The 19,649-nt window shown below is 38.6% G+C and overlaps 1 protein-coding gene across 4 annotated transcripts in view; it reads right to left on the reverse strand.

Moving 5' to 3' along the window:
* Window positions 1–1,069: 1,069 nt before the first annotated feature.
* LOC118405328 overlaps window positions 1,070–19,649 on the reverse strand; it is a 51,239-nt gene continuing 32,659 nt past the window's right edge. For all 4 annotated transcript variants that reach the window (XM_035804772.1, XM_035804769.1, XM_035804771.1 and 1 more), the window contains 22 exons: window positions 19,215–19,312; window positions 18,594–18,744; window positions 17,467–17,579; window positions 16,875–17,022; window positions 16,581–16,663; window positions 16,043–16,149; window positions 15,718–15,910; window positions 15,091–15,339; window positions 14,478–14,573; window positions 14,118–14,211; window positions 12,969–13,106; window positions 12,414–12,493; window positions 12,091–12,175; window positions 10,850–10,936; window positions 9,562–9,650; window positions 7,898–8,105; window positions 7,502–7,642; window positions 6,273–6,477; window positions 5,445–5,645; window positions 4,295–4,361; window positions 3,560–3,672; window positions 1,070–2,379 (listed from right to left, as the gene is read on the reverse strand). In XM_035804772.1, the coding sequence (XP_035660665.1) occupies window positions 2,129–2,379; window positions 3,560–3,672; window positions 4,295–4,361; window positions 5,445–5,645; window positions 6,273–6,477; window positions 7,502–7,642; window positions 7,898–8,105; window positions 9,562–9,650; window positions 10,850–10,936; window positions 12,091–12,175; window positions 12,414–12,493; window positions 12,969–13,106; window positions 14,118–14,211; window positions 14,478–14,573; window positions 15,091–15,339; window positions 15,718–15,910; window positions 16,043–16,149; window positions 16,581–16,663; window positions 16,875–17,022; window positions 17,467–17,579; window positions 18,594–18,744; window positions 19,215–19,312 (2,997 nt within the window). In that variant the 3' untranslated portion in view covers window positions 1,070–2,128. The remainder of the gene's footprint in view (window positions 2,380–3,559; window positions 3,673–4,294; window positions 4,362–5,444; window positions 5,646–6,272; window positions 6,478–7,501; window positions 7,643–7,897; window positions 8,106–9,561; window positions 9,651–10,849; window positions 10,937–12,090; window positions 12,176–12,413; window positions 12,494–12,968; window positions 13,107–14,117; window positions 14,212–14,477; window positions 14,574–15,090; window positions 15,340–15,717; window positions 15,911–16,042; window positions 16,150–16,580; window positions 16,664–16,874; window positions 17,023–17,466; window positions 17,580–18,593; window positions 18,745–19,214; window positions 19,313–19,649) is intronic.

Genomic DNA, 19,649 nt, shown 5'->3' on the forward strand with positions numbered 1-19,649 from the left:
ATGCGGGTACCTTAGGCAAAGATGTTTATAATGATATACATGTTATGCAAATGAGGACTTAATTTGCATAATTAATGAGGAAATTGTATAATTCCATTGTTTTTAATAACTGGACTTCAATAAATGTAACACATATTAATTATGATAGGTAGAATATATGCAGATACCAAATATGGTAATGAGTAACTTATTTGCATAATTTATGTAAAAATTGCAAAACTGCTTTATGATTAATAATGGGAATTTTATAATTGTGACATGTGTACGTTAGTCAATGATGAACAATACCATGCATAAATTATGTTAATGTGTTAGTCAATTGCATGAAATTTACGAAAGCTCTAAATGTTCATGGAGGTATGAGGTCGCCGAACTCTAGTTATTATTGTGTTCTTTCACTAGGATAATCTCTCATCAGTGACTAACACTGTTTTTCATGGAGGCCTTATGTACACATACACATAACGCATACAAACATAAAATGCAATTTTTACATAGTACAAGTACGTCGTTAAAAACAAAAATTATGTCCTCACCCATGTCCATGTCCATATCCGTGACAAGTCGTTGGAGGTGGGAGGTCACAGACGTTCATTTTAGCCATGAGGCTAGAATTGTATAGACACGTTTATGTATGTGCTCTGAATGTCATTATCAGCGCAGAGGTCATTGCCAATCAACTTTCGAAACAGGGCTGACCATGCAGCAACGACCTGTAGCGATCCTTATGCAAAGTGCATGGCCCTCTGGAGGTTTCCCTACTCCGAATGTCATTATCAGCGCACAGGTCATTGCCAATCAACTTTATAAGAAACAGGGATGACCGCGTACCATGCAACAACGACCTGTAGCGATCCTTATCGGGCCTTACTGTCACTGTGTGGCCATTCGAAATAGAATTAAAGCTTAGAACAGACACCACTGCGAGGACGCACAAAAGGGGTCTATTTCTGTTGTGGCCATTTCTCTTTGTTATACTTAGTCTTTTTCCCTCGAGCAAGTGCTGGTTAATAAGTCATCACCATAACGTTAAACACAAAAAATTGCATGAAAACACACAGTCAAAAAATAGACCAACAACCACAAATGTATTCTCTTAAGTGACAACGTGACAAAAGATAGACCAGCATGCATTCTAATGTTACAGTCCAACTATAAACTTTACACCAAAGAAACAGACATACCTTTAACGTATCATATAACAAGTTATCGTCAAGGTTTAGAATGATTTCCAATGATAAATTCACCATAAATACATAAACAATTTTACATAGCAGTATCGATACTTTGATAATAAATGATGTACTTGGTGGTTTGTAAATATAAAGTTAGATGTAGTAGACATACTTCTTGTTTTCTTAAAATATTGTTGTTTCATAGATTTAAAGTAGTTTGACAATCTTTCTCCTACACCATATACTTACTGTATCTCATACTGTTACAAAGTGAATGAAAAACATCAAAATTGAAAATCTTTAATAGTCATACTGCAATGTTCCTCACCTAGAACATATTATGTAAAGGAACTTACGAAATTTTGTCATTAATAAAACAGCAGTAAACTTACATGTGGCAATGCTTCACTTGTGGCATTATGCCCCAGCAATATTAGCAACAATGCTTCATAAAACTGACGCCGATCACTTTCCTAACGGAAAACATACGTAAACACACCAACATTGCACCATATTAAAATTGCATCGTAAATACGTGTTAGATACACCAGTACTTTATTTTTCCGTTAGCTACTTAGGATCGTAGTTATTGTAAATGCAATTGACAGCAGCTTACCATTGAGAAAACTGTCATTTAAAAAAATGATGTCGGATTCAATGGTTTTGCGTCAATGATGGTTTCCTTTAGTAATTCTTCTCAAGTCTGCATGACAGAGCTATTCAAATTCTCTATAAGTCGTTTACCTTGAAAACCAACTTAAATGTAAAGTTAGGCTTTCTCAAGTATTTCTTAAATCTGTTTGAGATGGGGTGTATTCTGTTGTACGGGGTAGAGGGTATCCCGGCAACTACTGAGAGTCTTGCTGGGTGTAGTCCAAAAATGCCTCTTTTTGTCATAAAATACGAGATCGCAATTTTTCATTCACGTTAATACATAATTATAATCATAATAATTATGGCTCAGGACATTCTGGTATGTCGCAATATTCCCACCGTGTTTTGGGGTCAGTGGTGAGGCACCAAGGACCAGTAGCGGCGGATGGGTTCCGGCAAAAGTTTCTCTCCAGTCCAGAATTCGGTTTCTGGGCAGGCGTATAGTAGTAATTATAATGCGGAGTAAGACTGTCCCAGCGTTGGCAAGTCTTGCCTGACTTGGTCACAGCCGTGGATCCTCGGTACGATGCTCCGTTCCCATCCTTACAAGCTTTGGTTAAAAAAAAAAGACGCCAATCATTTAGGTGTAGATAGGAAAATATTTGGCAATAATCGTGTAAGTCTCAACAAAATTAATGAACGATTGCTTCATTCTATTGGGACATTAGATCCTATTAGCAAGCAAAATTCCAGTAAAGCTAAGGTGGCAACAATGTCCACTGTATTCGGTTTACCTTGATAATTCTTTGTAGTGGCGTCGATTTATCAATCACGTTTTGAATGACCTCATGTGGCGTTAAAGTCATTAAGCAGTGTTTTGACATTTAAGCTTAATTGTCTAAATATCCAATGTTTCGGCTTTATCTTATATCATTGCATATAAACCAGAAAATACAACGTTTTTCAGCAACAAAAACAGATATTATTTAACAACACTTTGCTTGGTCATTTGAAGATTTAGAACACTAAAGGAAAAGTTAATTGATATGATAATTTTGTAGCAATAATATTCTGATATACATTGTTCCATTGTTTATCCCTTTTCGAATCAAATGTAAAACAGGACATCGAGTTTTCCAAAAAAATGTGCACTTAGTATATATTAATGTTATGCCCCCATGGTAGAATAAAGCCTAACTTAGCTAAAAATAACACTTAGTAGAGATACGATACAAACTGGGTTCACCTACAAATTAAACGAATTGTAGCTTACGACAGGCTGATACGGTGCAATATTCCAATCTCTTTACCATCATCAACAACGTGGGAGTGTTACGGAGTTACAGTGCCATAAATGATTATTTCTTGTTTTGCTTACCCCATTGACAATTCATTTGTAAAGAAAAAAATTCTTGCAGCAAGAAAATGTAAAATAGAATTCAAGCAAATCAAGAAACTACAAAAATGTTCCGGAGAGTAGGCAAAATCGTTCCCTTTTTTCTTATAATGTCACAAAAAAATAATTCTAGAAATTCTTGCTTTCTTTATAACCAGATTCAACTCTTAGGAAATACAAGAATTTCCTTCTTTCCTTACTCGGAATATGACAGGATTTACATTTCAAATCAAACTTTTTTTCCTGGAAGGTAAAATTTCAGTGAGGAAGCAAATCAAGATTGACAAGAAAAATCATTTTTGTATGACATTTTAGATCATTGATGTTGTCTTTATCACCATTGAATGACTGAATGGTGAGAAATATTTAAAGCATGTATAAATATAAAACATACCGATACATTTGCCGTACTTAGGCATGTTAGCGGATGGGCACTTTGCAACACACACGCCGTTGTGGGAGATTTTGCACACACATCTTGGTGATGGCCTGGCGCCATTTGGTTTTCTTGTGTCACAATGGGAGATGGATATAAAACGTTAGTCTGTGTCTTGAAGACTTTAAATATAATTCATTAATCATCATCATTAATGATCCTTTATTGATTTCAACAAAGCAGACACAGTAGCAGCCTGAATAGCGTTGAAAATTACAACATAAAACCATATATATAATAAGAAACAGTATATTAAAAATAGTGAACAACATCTTTGACATCGAGTAGCCATCGTTACTAACTACTTGTCTACAGTCTTTTTGAACAGCTTGATGGCTGTGTGCAAGAAAGAGTTCTGAAGTCTTTTAGTTCTAGCTGGGGGGATAGAGAAAATGTTTTTGATTCTTAGTGAGCGTCCCGTGGCAGTTGATCTGGAGGGTGGGACCGGGTCATGTAGGGGAAAAATGTACGGGTAAAATGATCCCAACGAAAGATAGAGGTTCTTGAATAAGTGGCGTTGTTTTACCCTGGGCAGACAAACTGATATACTGAAGATGGTTAAAAAAGCTTTAGATCGCGAAAATAACGACACCAAAACATAATTTTTTATTTGTTGGAATCCTTGTGCGAAGGATCAAATTACAAAAAAAGGCTGACAACAGAGTTACACCAATAATCACTAATGTAACTTACTTAAGGTCAGGACAATTTGAGACACAGATGTCTTTGCCACCGGAGTCTTTGCCGTCAATCAGGATGCCTGGAAAAGACGCAAATAGGTACAAGTCATCAGCATGAAATGCTATACTAGTATTAAGTTGCAAAATGGGTCCAAGGTTTGAAGTAGGGAAACTGTATAGGAAAGGTTCACCAAATTTTGATTTATATGAGGGGATGAACAGGGCGATAGTCCAACTATTGAATAATGTACTAAAGTGCTAGATATAAGAAATAACCCCATAGTTCCCTGGCTTATTCCATACGTTAATAGAGTTCCAACTGCGGTCTTATTATTGATCAAAGGTTAGTGTCTTTGGTTTTCTTTAATTGTTATTGCAAATATATGCATACAATATATTACATTCTTCACGACACCGTACCATGCACCTTTAAGACAACACAATACAATGCAATATATTTCAAGACTAGGTACAATAAAATATAATCAAAATCAATAGATGTCATGAAAGAATGCAAATGGTTCATAGCATTAGCTTTTATCAGAACATTAAAAAGATCCAATTTACCTTGTAAAAGCATCTTGAGATTTTCCAAAACATATTTAAGCAATCTTTAATACTGTAAATGCAGAAATGTTCGCGGTGGATTAATTTTAGTGGTTTTTGCGGCGACCACTTCACCGCGAACTTAAAACCACCGCGAACACTTTTTCTATTATGGTATCAGACTTCAGTCGATGGTGTTACCACGAAATGAAAACCACCACGAAAAGTCATTTTTCACGCTACCGCGAAATTAAATCCCCGCGAACTTAAAATGCGTTAACAGTGATTGTTTTTTTTGTTTTTTAGCTTTTTTTCAATACCAAGCAAAGACATAAATGCAGGTAAAATATGTACATACAATTGTACTGGTAATAATTATGTCACAAACATTCTTGAATTTTAAAAGACAAACTCGTATCATCTACATATTTTTGAATAGAATGGAAGAAGTAAAAGATTGAAGAAGTAGAATATTGAAGAAGTAGACGTAATCATTCCAGTATGAAGTGGATATACAACTTTACGTTTTGAATGTTCATCAGCATTACCACCACTCACTAAAATGTACTTAAATCTAAATCCAAAAATCCAAAACCAATCTGAAAATCATTACTCACATACGCAAGTCTTGTCGTCCGGACCAAATTTTTGGTTAGCCGCACACTTGCATGTCTTGCTTACGGGGTCCACTTTGAGAAATGATGGACATTCACCCTCCGGAACACATTTGGTTCTTCCATCCCCGAATAGGATACTGAAGTGCTTACAACGGCGACACTCTGTATCAAGCTTCGAACCGGGTGTAATTGGAATGCATCCTGCAATCGCAAATAAAAAAAAGAAATTGCGTTTTAGTGTCAGTTTTGTTGAAGAGATTCACTAGTCACGTATGTACACAGTTAATAGGATTTTCATCAAACAGTGACTACTTTTTAACGATAAACACACCTACCTCTATTTTCTTTATGGCTATCAGTCCATCTTGATCACGGAGTGACCCAGTTCTCGCAATATTTTTCTGTGATCAAGATGGAGCGATAGCCATCGAAAATTTCGAGCTTGGTGTGTTTACCTTAAAAAAATAGTCACTGCGGTATCAGGTCTTTTCGCCCCCTAGATCTTTCGTCCCCTAGTCCTTTCGTCCCCGTTTTGGATGTTTCGTCCCCGTCACCAGAATGTTTCGTCCCCAACAAATGGATGTTTCGTCCCCGACACATGGATGTTTCGTCCTCGACAAAATGGACGTTTCGTCCCCGTCACATGGATGTTTCGTCCTTGTCGTGAATGTTTCGTCCTCCACGTCTATGTAACAATATATGTATTAACATAACCAAGTATTATCCGAGTCACTGTTTGTCATGAAATACTATTAACAGTGACAGTCTTAATTTGCAGCCCTTTGGACAATTCCAAAAAAAATATAAGAAATTCAATGAAACACACACCATCACACTCCGGGTGGCAATCTTCCACACATTGCCCATTCTTTAGCACGGTTCCTCCTGTACATTCCATGGCTCCTGCGCCACTTCCTTCGATGACTCGCGCGTCCATGATCTCTACGTTGGTTTCCCCACTGCCAAACGAGTAGTACCGGATGCCTAATGGTGGGTTGTTGTCACTGTAGACCATGTAGACCATGCCCTTCTCCTGTAGGCATAAAATGATTTTTGATTGGTTGGTTTATAGATAATTGGTTCATTTTCTAGCACACTTAGAATTGCATCATCTGGGCCTTTGGGCTTACGTTGCAAATGTTTGATACATACTCAACCGCCTATGTTTCATTCACTCTTACGTTAAGCTAAATTTTATTTCGTTTTTCACAATTCACAGAAAAGCTCCACACAAGATAGTAAGATGGTGTCTATAAAATGTGAAATCTGACATCTAGGCTCACTGGGCTTTTAGCTTTCTACCTAACGCCCCTTTGTAGGGAAGGTAAATAAAAGTCTTAGTGTCAACTATACATTTGGCAAATTTTAGACATTATCTTCTGCCTTAAATCTATGAATTGCGGACGTAATTGTTCCTACTGGAACATGTAGATTGGCTCTCATGTTTTTTTTATATTATATTTGTTTGGGGACAGGCGGGGACAATATTGCACTGCAGTCAATTTAGTAACTTATTCTAACAGTGTCACAAGTACAAACAGGAGGCAGATATAGACTTTAACTCCCCAGCTGAAGTCAGGTTCCCAATTTTACACCGGAGTGGAGTGGAGTGGGGAAAGTCGTGAAAAATTCCTTTCTCTAAGAGGGAAGATTGAATCTTCGCCAAAATACATTTTTTCCAGAACCATCGTATAGTAGAGTATGTTATAATCACCAAGTACAGTATGGGAATCTCTGGATAGTTTTAAACAACGCTTGCAGATAGATGTGCAAAAGGTAGGTGTGGCCGGTCGTTCAGTGTAATATTAACAGCTGCTGCCATTCCGCGTGCCTGCGAAGCTGGTGTGTTACGCCGAAGGGCGGTTATACCGGCTATTTAGATACAAATATAGAGGCTGGTGTGTTACGCCGAAGGGCGGTTATTTTGTCTATATAGATGCAGATATAGAATCCGGGACCTCTACGTCTCGATCCCCACAAACTACCATCTCCGCCAGACACGACGCCATTGTCCTTATATTCTGTACTTATATCCAGTGTGAAAAAAAGTGACTTACGGATGTGTCCGATCCGATTCCATACTTGATGTAGGTTGTGGAGCTTTCCTCATCCAGGCAAATAAAGTATGGTTGGAACAGGTTGGAGGCACCAAGACACCGAGCTGCCATCGCTCCTTCATATTTTACTAGCTTCATACCCTGTAAATATTTGTTCGTTTAAGTCAAAGTAAAATTCTATCCTTTCTTACCATATGCAGAATAGTTTCCTCTTCTCGACATATCAAAGACCCTTGGCCGTCACATATACAAATACAACGTTTATCAATATAAATAATGCTGAACTCCTGGTATCATGCAGACTAGATTTGTTTCAATTCTTCTTCCTCTTAAATGTGAACAGCTGAACACTCAAATATATTACCGATTTTCAATTCAAAAAGAAAGAACAATAACCTTGTAAAGAGCCACGCCTTGAACACCAATTTGAAGATGGAACCAGGTGGTCTTGTCCCTCGGAATAGCAGAGAACACTACAAAGAAGTCGCCTGCAGATGCCCCGACAAAGTAGAGACACTGTCCCTCCTTTATTGCCGGATCGATCTGGTAGGAGTTGGACCACTTCACGGTGCAGGGTTCTTGCAGTATACTCGCCAAAGCGTCACTACAGAGGAACAAAAGCCTCATTTTAGGTAAAATATTTATTTTCAAAAATCGTAAATACTCTTTGAATTCGTCAGCTGTTATATCTTTCCCTTTTTACTTTTATAAATTAGAACAAAATATAGCAACCAGACGAGGCAAACTGCATAAACTGGCGGGATCGGTGGAGGTGGTGGCGTGGCTGGGTAACTTTTTTTCCGTTAGCACCATACTTTCAACATGTATAGTAATATAATTGTTCAATGAATATTTAAAGGAGTTTATGATTAACATTTGTTACCGGTTTTTGCTTTGCGTTTATTTGTATATTTGTAAGTGCCATAATTTCTTTTTCTTGTTTGTTTTTGTCTTTGAAAATGAATGAAAAATTGTTGAAAAAAAGCCAGCAATGTAGGACTAACATCATGCGTCAAAATTACACGCATCAAAACAACTGTCTGCTTACTAACTTTTGACTAATATGAGTAGATTTGAAAAACTAAATTAGCATGAATGGCAGCCAAAATAGGCTCAATCCAAAATATCTCGGCCTTTTTATTATGATTCACACGATTATATCTTCATGCAGTCACGCCTGTCACTTCCTCACACATTACGTAATCGCTTTGCCAACCCATTTTGGAATTCTAATGATATAAGCTTGTATCATAAATCTTAACTTTTTGTTTCTGTTTTGCATATTCAATTACAATGCATCACCTACATGAGCCAGACAGGCAAAATGATGGCTAAATAGCACAAAAAAGCTGCCCAATGTTTATGTATATGCCAAGCGTTAAAAAGTTATAGAAATCTTAAATAAAATGAACTAATAGTAAAAGACTATAACTTGATTTTTAATTTTTAGGACTTACATAACATCGCAGCATAACCTTCTAAAGCGCAACATTGTTTTAGAAAGAAGACTAGATGCTAAAATATATACATTCACAGTATGTAAATGTTATGAGTGACTTCCTATGCAGAGTGCAAAAAACAAGATGGGTAAATCTTAAAAGTAGTCGCCTTAAATAGTCGTCGAAATAAGATTCGAAGTGAACAAAACGTAGTATTACAACTAACAAAGCATTCATTCCAGTATTAGTGAAGTGAACTAGTGTGGTACACTAGTATCACTTGCCAAGCTGGCAACTACAGTCATAGCTTCCATATTGGTGGCACTTTTATGATTATCCAACAAGTTTTACTTCTGCAACTATAGTCATGGCTACCTCCCTACAAGTGTGACTTTAAAGCTTCACAACAACATGATTGATTATTTGGTCTATTCGACGTTCCCCGAAGAGGAACAACTATTTTTTTCAAAACCAGGCGAAAATTAATGATCGCGCTGATGTACACATGCACTGGCCTGGAAATGCTTCGCCACAATGACATAACATCATAAACTCTATATTATAGACAATCAAAGCTGAGAAATATAAGAAGTATGACAGAATATCAGTCATCCTCTTTACCGGTTTGTTCCTGAGTTCTCTAAAGGGTTGACATACTCAGCCCGCCCGACGATCGCGTCTGTGTTGATACCAGGCAAAGTCACAAACACCTGAAGAAAAAAGGCGAGAAAAAAGTGTAAAGATTCTTCTACCTTATCTATGGTGTACCAAAAGTGCGAAAAGAAATGAAAAGGAGCGAAAAGGAACGAAAGGGAAGGTACAGAAAGTTCCTTTTCGTTCCTTTTTGCACTTCTGGTACTTTCCTTTTCGTTCGTTTTCCTTTCCGTTCCTTTTCGCACTTTCTGCAGACCCCTTATCTAGCTATCAAATAGAGAAATTAAAAAAAAAACTAAATTTTTACAATTACTATAATTAGAGCATGCAAATCATCCATGCAGAGTAAAACCTGCTTACGATCAGAAAAATGAAATTGTTAAACTGACTAAATCAAGCATTAGAATAATATAGGTCAAGTTGTTGTTAAGGTGGGGTCACACGTTTGAGGCTTAGGTGCGTATGACGCTCTTAGTCCCTACCAGCCTCCACAGGTCGCAGGAAAAAATAGTACAAATTGGACAAATATAGATATATAACATTCAGGATGAGTTTGCTGACCAAGAAGTATGGTTAGCGACCCAGTTAACTCGTCTAACATGTTACCTGTTTAGTTTGTCCAATTTCTATTATTTTTCCAACGACCTGTGGAGCCTGGTAGGGGCAAATACTCCCATGCGCGCCTCAACGGGCTTATTAAATGTATACGCAGGTGTGACCCCACCTTAAGTTGCAGTGAAAGGCCTTAGGGGCATCTAGACACCATTGTAGAAAGTAAAAGGAAAATAAAAGCGTTAGGTGTAGTTTGGGTCAGGTTGATTCGATTCTATTGATGACAACCTCAAGGGTATCATTTTCCATCTGTTTTAATAAAGGATGGCCCGTTAATTAAAAAAAAAGCTGTTCCAAATGGAGCAAATGTACATTTAAAAAAAAAAGTAAATCCGAAAACGCATACAAATATTGTGGAATTCCAAGCAAGAGAATGTGAAAAAAAAAATTGAATAACCAACCGTCCGAAATAGCATACTGTGTGGGTTTTGTCGTTTGTTTGATCTTTCTGCAATAAAGTTTTCTTAATGAAAGAAACGATTTCGTCCCAACCTGTTTATTTGCACGGTATTATTTCAGTGAATACCAACCATAGAATCAAATCAAAATGGCCTAAATTGTAAATATTGAATACACGCAGAGCAATGTGAACACCACATAATCAAAAAGGAGCATAAAAACGGAATGTGGTAGTCATCGGTACCTTTTTGGAGGCTTCTATGTTTCCTTCTGTCACAGAAAACTGACCGGTGACTTCGTTGTACGTCATCACAAAGCCAAAACAGGAGACCTGTACATTAAAAAGTTAATATGATGGTTTGTTTTAATGATTGACATGTTCCCTCAAATCGTTACTTTTAATATTATCATGTCAGCCGCTGCGCAGGTGACTTATTTGCAGACGACTATAAGTGATTTTTAGTCCCTTTTATATTCTTTGTCCTATCCTGGTAGTAGTTCGCTCCGACGTTTATTTGTACACGAAATACAGCCACTTTTTTTCTATTCCGTCTAAAAACTTCGACATCTCTAACGCCTGGAAAGGTCGATTATCGTTCAGATTTTAGACGACATAGGTGATTGGTCCCTACCGTCTATAGACACTTAAACCCCATTTCCACTAGGACGGCACTCTCACCACGATGCCTCTGCGACCTCAAATTTGACAGATCGCTCAATGAATTATGTAGAAAAGAAACGAATCTTTTTACACGTTTGTGTTGTGTTGTCTCCTCAGTCGCACTGTCACGTTTTGTATGATATACTCTGAGTGAAAGCTAAGGATACAGATATCCTGTTTAGGTCAGAGTGAGAGCGTAGAGAGATCGTCGTCTAGTGGAGAGGGGGGTCTTATGAAGGCTCCCGGCAGTCACAAAAGAAAAAAAATACCGATCGCTGTCTTGAAACAGGTGTTGGAACGCCTGTTCGAACGATTGCTCCAGAATTATTCGCTCACGTCAGCAGCCAAACGATTGGAGTGTACAGTTCTGAGACGAACTTCAGATTCGAGCATAAACTTTCGCGGTGGTTTAATGTTTTTAATATTTTTTTTTTTTTGGTATGTGACTGCAATGCATGTTGCGACCGCGAACTTAAAACCACCTCGAAAAGTCTCTTTTCCTGCTATTGCAAAACTGAATGCCCGCATTTGTAGTACTACCCGGATGGTACCTAGGCTATGGCAGATCTACGCCGGAATTAACTGGCACCACCGCTGCGGGTTATTTGGTTACGATTGGCCAATAATAGACATCTTTCCTGTTACGTTACAGCAGCTATGTTGGATTTCCAGGGGCATACTTATGTCTACAATATATGCTGCATAGGAGAATACCCAACAGCAGCCTCGTTTTGGTACATGATCCCAGATAACCCCAGGAAATCCAACATGGCCACCTTGACTGGAAATGTGTATTGCCAGTCGCTACAAAACAGCAGGTTTACCATTTTGTTCCTGGTGTCTCCGCTGCCACCATTTAAGTGACTATTATACGTGTGAACACGGGTTCCCGGCAAGTGACAATTCCATCTGTGAGAGACAAGCAAAAATATATTCAAAATGAGTCGTACCAGTGAATAGTATGATCAAAGATCAACTCATAAGTCTCTTAACATACTTATGAACCTCAGACAAGATAGCTGATAAGCAGCTGGGTTCATGATTGGTTGAAATGTAGTCATTTGTTGTGCTGTTTGTTCCTAAAATAACATCTACTTTTAAAATTTGCCAAACTATCAGAAACACATACAACATAATATCATGTTACCTTTTGTTTCCAAAAATTATCAAGACCGCAGCGTCCTTCTTGATGTTTTCGTTAATGTCTTGGGGTAGATCGAAGATGATCTGTGGGGAAGACGGAGTATTAACTACTTGAAGTAGGTTAACATCTTAAGGTAGTATTGGAGCCTTTCTTTAAGCTTAGTACAAACTGTAAACGCATTTTTGACTGTCTACTAGTAACTACAGTCACTATTAATACATGCTAGAAACTGAACAAGAGTATCAATTGGCTTAAGTCCCTATTGAATCACTAGTGTTCGAATCCATAAAATTCGTGTTTACCCCCTCCAATTATGCCAAAAAGTAGTTACTCGAGCAACTGTATATGGTTTTGGAAACGGTCGGACAATTCAACTACGACTAATTAGTTTTCGTCAGTGACATTGAAGAGATCGTGTTGGAAAGAGTTTATCCTATTTATGAATCAATGTGCAAAAATGTGTGGAAGACAATTTTTATAGGTCCAAAAGCTACAAAGGTAAGACAAGCAAAGACTATGTTGATGGCCAACTATACTTGATTAATGAAGTCATAAAACCTTGTATTTGCTTCCATTGATCAGCTCTCGCCATGTGGGGTGAGTTGCTCCAGTTTTGCCACCCTTTATAACCAAGGAATCAGACTGGCATCCGGCTGGTCCGCCCTCCAGATGGAAGTCATTCGCAGGTACCGGCCCCTGTGGTAGATAAACGAGTAACCTTGATTAAATCATCATAAGTACATGTCATTAACTATTTTAACGAAGCTACTAAAGTCCCTTTCCAACTAGACGGCGATCGCGCTGCGCTCTCACTTCGACCTACATAGGATATGAGTAACCTTCTTTTTCACATTGGGTATATCAGACAAAACGTAAACGTGTAACTGAGAAGACAACAAAACGCGCAAAGTGTAAAATGATCCGTTTCTTTTGTATGGAATTCGTTCAGCTATATTTGAGATCGTAGAGAGAGAGCGAATTTCGAAAGAGCGCCGTCCTAGTGGAAAGGGGTATAAGTTTCAAAAATAAATTGACATTTTTTTTACAACGCAAACCACGTTGTAGGTGGAACTCTCGCCTACAGTTGAATTGGCGATATTTTAATAAAAACCCAAAGACACATTCCTTAACTTAAGGAAGTCTACCAATAGTGGGGATGTAGCGATGATGCCCGATACAGAATGTTTCACTGGAATTGAAAAAAATGTACTTTTGAGTTTGTCTCGTGACATTCGGATGCTGCATAAGATTGAATCAACATATCTCAAACTTGAAAGAAGCTTGAACCAGTGAGAGACCAGATGTTATTGAGCACAGACATCCGAGTTCAACAACCTTAGAAGTTCCTCAAGACATACGTGTGGAATCACCTTGGCATGCGGTCATTTAGGAAGAGGTGAAAATCTTAGACAGAGAGTCTGACTTTCTTGCCATAGAAATTAAAGAAGCCATCTATATCAAAGCCTTAAAACCCTTATTCAACAGAGACAGTGAGCACCATATACCTCCTGCAACGTGTGAGCCACTGCTCACCGAATCACGTGTGATATTTACATAACGTGGCCTCACAGAAGCACTGGATTGTACATTCTTTTTATAAAGCTGTTCATTTGAAAATTTGGCTGAGTCAAATTTTCGTGTTCGAAAGTACCTTTCCAGAATGTCTTCTAACAAGACAGATGAACTTTCAAGTTAAGAAATCCATACCTCTTCCATATAGACAGTTGTTGCCCTTTCTAGTGCAAGGCGCTTCCTGTCCATTGCTTCTTGGAATTTCCCAGCGGCCGTGAATTCACAATACCTAAAAATACACATACGTGAAAAAATAAGATGGCATGTAAAGCAACATACATTGTATAGCTTAATTTAAATTATCATAGTGCTAAGTAATCAATTAATGTATTTTGTCAAATTGCTGCCTCGAAACTAAAACATTTCGTATTCGATTTCTGTTTAAATATCTGTTAGTGAGAAACGAATACATATTTTTCATACTTACTCCTGTAAACTTACTTATCATTTCTTTCAATTTCAAGTCAATTTATCTACATGGTGTTTAGAAATTACCGTTTCTCCTTTACAGTTTTCAGGACTCCTTTGGTGTCGTTCACAAGCTTGGAAATCTCGTAATACTTCTTCCCAGTACCGTTCTCAGTCTTCAGGCTGTGGAATCAAATTTGAAAAAAAATTGTAACGAAAAATAGAAAGGCAAAAAAAACAAAAAATTATTTCCTCTAATTATAATCAACAGTAGTTAACAATAGCATGTAGGGATTGAACACAGACTCTTTTTGCAAATCCCTTGCTTTGTTTCCATCGAATTTTTCATGACCGTCTGCCACCTTTCTCACGGCAAACCTGACAGGTTCACGTTGAACTTCATTTTTAAGTGTCGATGCTTTCAGATGCGGTCCCAAATGTAAAAAAATAATTATTCTTTTATATTCACGGTACGGTCACAAAGCTAAAATGGTGTTAGATATACACAGAAGTTTGCTTTTTTGTTTATTTCGATCTCCATTAGACTTTACAATATACTCGCAAAATCTATTCTTCCAGGAGTCCATTTAAGATTACAAAACAGCAGTTGCCAATGGACTGTAATGACAATATAGCACTTTTTAATCTAAAAAGAAAACAAAACTATTCATAGAGTACGTGCAAATAAAATGGAACTAACTCCTCGCTAAAGCAGCCTTTTGCAACATCCTTGATGTCAAACGGAAACATGAGTTTGAAGTTCAAGTTCAGCAGCTCCGTAATGGTGCCCATGAACATCTCGACAGGTTTTGGGTATGTAGGGATGGTCTTCAGCCATTGGCTAAAGGTGTCTTTGAAGCCGGTCGTGTAGAAATCCGCTACGACGGCCGCGACTTCCTGGTGGCCTCCTTCTGCGGTCACGCGGGTGCTGGACGTCTTGGAAGATTGGCTGTAAAATGATTATTAGGACATGGTTGACCATAGCCTGCTCACAAGAGGACATATGAAAACCGATCGTTAAAAAGCAACGCGATGCAAAGCCGCCAGGTGGCCAATAACGTACTGTCCTTTTTACCGACGACTTTCTTCATACCAAATAGCCTACGGACCTATCTGGAGCTTTACAGTCTACAGACATGCACCGAACCAACACAAACCACATCGAACACATTGACTTCCAGGGAAAGGTAACTAAGGAATGTAAAGATACAGCATTTTAGTTGAAAATATTAAGTGAGCATATTTGTTCCTTCTTTGAGCATCAATAAACTAAGCAGAAAGCTGTGTCCCAAATTACACCAAACAAGTGACGAAGTGGATTTCTTACGCGCTTTCACTGGATCCCTTCATTCCGAAGGAAGCGCCGGCCGAGAACATCCCACTATAAGAGGCCTGTGCCTCTACGGAAAACTCCGTGAGACTTTGGGTCTTGGAGGCTTCCTGGGTCTTGAACACCCTGAAGGATCCGCCGAACTTTGCTGACTTGATGTAATGTGTTCCATAGCGGATGATGAATTTCTCTGCAGTAAATAAATTTAGTTCAGTTCGGTTCGTACACAGAGTCGCGCCCTGTGTGTGTCTCTCTCTATATATATCGTCATAGTGATTTTAATATATAATTGATAGATAAAATGCAAGTGACAAGAACTTACGCAGTTTTTGTTTTCCTGTTTTAAAAGACTCAGGTAGGTCCAGAAAGTCTCTCAAGAAATCTAGGCTTAGGGTATCCGGCCGAACATCATCGAGGAAGATTTCATACCTATAAAAAAGGAAAGTATGACATAGTTACAATTCAGAAATACCAGCTAAAAGCAGCTCAGTAAAGATTAACTGGCGGCTATAACTGAACGTCATAACTCCAGTCCTATATTAGAAATGTCGTTTCTCCTACCTCAATCGTGGATCCTTTTTCTTTAACAAGTGAATTCTTTGTTTCATCACGCACACACATATATACACTCACACAAATACAAACACAAACACGCACACTTGGCAAGTAAAAAAAGAGGTGCTCTGGGAGGACCCCAACTTGATAACGTTCAAGAACCCATCACACTTCTACAAACAAGTAAAAGTAATGTGAGTGGATAGAACCTTACCGCCCGCTCTTATACAGATCGTTTATTTATATTAACATGGTACTTTATGCTTTGTTACGGGCAATTCACCAATTGTACATAAACAACAAACCTGACTACATTACACTCTATAAGGGACATGATCATTTGCCTCTGGGAGGACGACTTCGAACCATATGCTGCATCTATAGCACCCTGCAAAGCCATGGTTACATGTTCAAATGCTGAATACAAATAGAATTCAAGGTGAAGCGTACGATTTATATAAGCACAGATACTATAGTAACATTACATCACGTAAAACTGTTACGACGTCGGTTTGTAAGCTATGTAAGCAATGGTAAATTATTCTATACCTAAAAACATGCAAAACTCAACTACAAGTAAAATAAGTATCAAACGGAACCTGAAATCCCCATCCAGAGAAAGACATCCCAGCTTTCATCTGAAGGGAGCGACGGTAGGCTGATTTTGACTCGAAGACGAATGAGGAAACTTTCGTGTCGTAGATGCCCTGAACGTTCATGGTATCTGGAACATCCCCGCCCTGATACCTGTGACGAGGTAAACAGATATCCCTGAAGAACATCCCAACTAAACTCGTATCACTGTGCACGTACTGTTCTCGACACCAAATGAATATGTGCTACACCATTTAAGTTCAAACGTTGACTAAACCTGTGTACCAAACTGTGGGACTATGTATAACTACTTATGGTTTTAAGTTTGCGGTAGTGCCATGCACTGCAGTCTCTTATTGGCATGGAAAAATGTTCGCGGTTGTTTTATGTTCGCGGTGGCACCATGCACTGTAGTCTCTTACTGCCATTGAAAATGTTCGCGGTGATTATAAGTTTGCGGTGAAGCGGCCACCGCAAAAACCGCGAACATTAAACCACCGCGAAAATGTCTGCATTTACAGAAATTTATTTTCCATAAACGAACTTATTTGACCTCTTCTAATGAAAATATTGAAGAAACTATACAAGAGAACTCACTTTCTTTTATTCTTACAGAATCGCTGCACGAGATTCTTTTTTCTGGACGCGCTGCTGTAGTCCCCGCGACCATCGAAGCCGACACCGATGTAGGTGCACCCCTCCATCATGGCCTGTGAGGCAAAACGGTCAAAAAATTGTTTTTTTTTTTAAGTCATGAAATACCTTGAATGTAAGTTCATCTGTGGCGGTATTCAACACTATGTTACAAGACTATATAACCTTACACAAATAAAATCGTTTACCAACAAGCCTCGATAAGTTCTCTGATCCTTCTCAGGTTAAAATAACTCTAAGCTTAAGTCACACGTCCGGAACGGAGGTGTGACGTCAGCAAAGGGTAAAACGTGCTTGGCAGTCGGGGAGTGAATGAGGCCTTTTACATCAGAGCCCACCAACCTTCCCTCATCCGAGACGGGGGCCAATACCGACAGCCAAACACCTTTGACCGTTTGATGACGTCACACTTCCCGTCCGGATGTTTGACTTTGGCTTTGGGTCATTTTAACTTGAGAAGGATCAGAAGCTTGTTGGTAAGCGCTTTATTTTGTGTACGGATAATAGTCATGACACGTCGTCATCAAGCGCATAAATTATTAAAACAAAGTCACAGAATTGACATTAGCTGCTAGTTTGCGCACCAAAATAATTGGGTTTAACAGAAATCTACATTCATTCACTGCCTGTCTTAAACCCATTGTCATTGTTTCGTAGTTGTAGTAGTAGCAGTAATTATTATGATACGACTACAGTTCAACTTGCCCGAGCAACCACCTGCCGTCAGAGGACACATTGAAACAGTCCCGTCCATTTTTACATAGTTAAGACCCCATTTTTGCTTAGTCCCTTGAGCGCTTGCTCAGGACAAGTTTGACTGCAGTAGTAGTAAAATTACATTGGTAGAATCGGTAAAAATCCGCCAAATGGTGAAAGTTTTTGGCGACGCCTCAGGAGTGGAGCCGTTGGTATAGTGCTGCGACTGAGTTGCCAGGAATTGTAAAAATTCCACGCATGCATTCCATAAGAAATTCGTCTTTGGCAACATTTTGCGGAACCGGCCTTTATTTACTCTGATACATATGAATATACATAATAAAACAAACAAACAATATGACCAAACTACTCACATAGCAGCGCGGTATGACAGACTTGACGTTATAGCAAGGGTCTCCGGGTCCGTATCCTTTTCCAAAGCAGCCGTTCATCAGAGCAGCGCCCATTCCGATGGGGAAGGCAAACGCAGGAGGCTGAGAACTGCTGTCAGCTTCTGGTTTCTTTCTATTAGTGCACACAATGATTTCTTTGTCACAAAAAGATACATTTCTATTTATCTATATCACAGTTTCAATCAAGTCTGAATTTGGAAATGAAAATATTCCTGTTTTCTTTTCTACAAGTCCTACTTACCCCTACTCCGCATGGAGGCGGGTGAGGGGCAGAAAATTCAAGCAAGTCTCGACCTAGTTCTCGCAACTCTCGCGAGAACTGGGTCACTCCGTGATCAAGGTGGAGTAAGGGCCATCGAAAATTTAATGAAAACCCTATTACCTGTTTTCATGTGCGGTAAAAAAACTCACGGACAAAGGTCTAAAACAGGGACATTGACAAAGAAAAAGGGAGAAATTGTATGATTAACACTATGCCAACCTCCTAGAAACCTAAATGAAGGACAAAAAGAGTAGTCAAATGGAAGAGTAAATGACATGCGCTGTTTTGCAAATCATTTCTTTAAAATACAAACAACTTACTTGCCGCCCTGTTCAACGTCCACCTTCATGTGCATTCCCGGTGGAGCAAACATGTCGTCCTGTATCATGCCCTTGTCCTCAGAGAGACTTATTTCAGCCTGAAAACAGGAAAGTTTGTACTTTCTTGTTTGAACAAAGACTCACCAATTAAGTACGGACGAACACGTATGTAGAGATACAGGTTTGAAAAACACACGCATATAGTACATAGAAACACACAATCAGGCATACACACTCGCTTGCTAAATTTCTACCAGAGGCGACCAATGAGTATTCAGACGTTTTAACGAATTTCAAGAATAAGAAGGAATCTCTTTTATTGCCTTTCTAATCTTACGTTTTACTCGAATCAGTATTGCCAAATGGCTCAGTGATTAACCTAGACGACTTGAGATTAGTTAGGGCGGGAAACGGCAAAGAAATGGTAGAAATGAG

Source organism: Branchiostoma floridae, chromosome 18 (genome assembly GCF_000003815.2).
Source record: "Branchiostoma floridae strain S238N-H82 chromosome 18, Bfl_VNyyK, whole genome shotgun sequence".
Lineage (NCBI taxonomy): Eukaryota > Metazoa > Chordata > Leptocardii > Amphioxiformes > Branchiostomatidae > Branchiostoma > Branchiostoma floridae.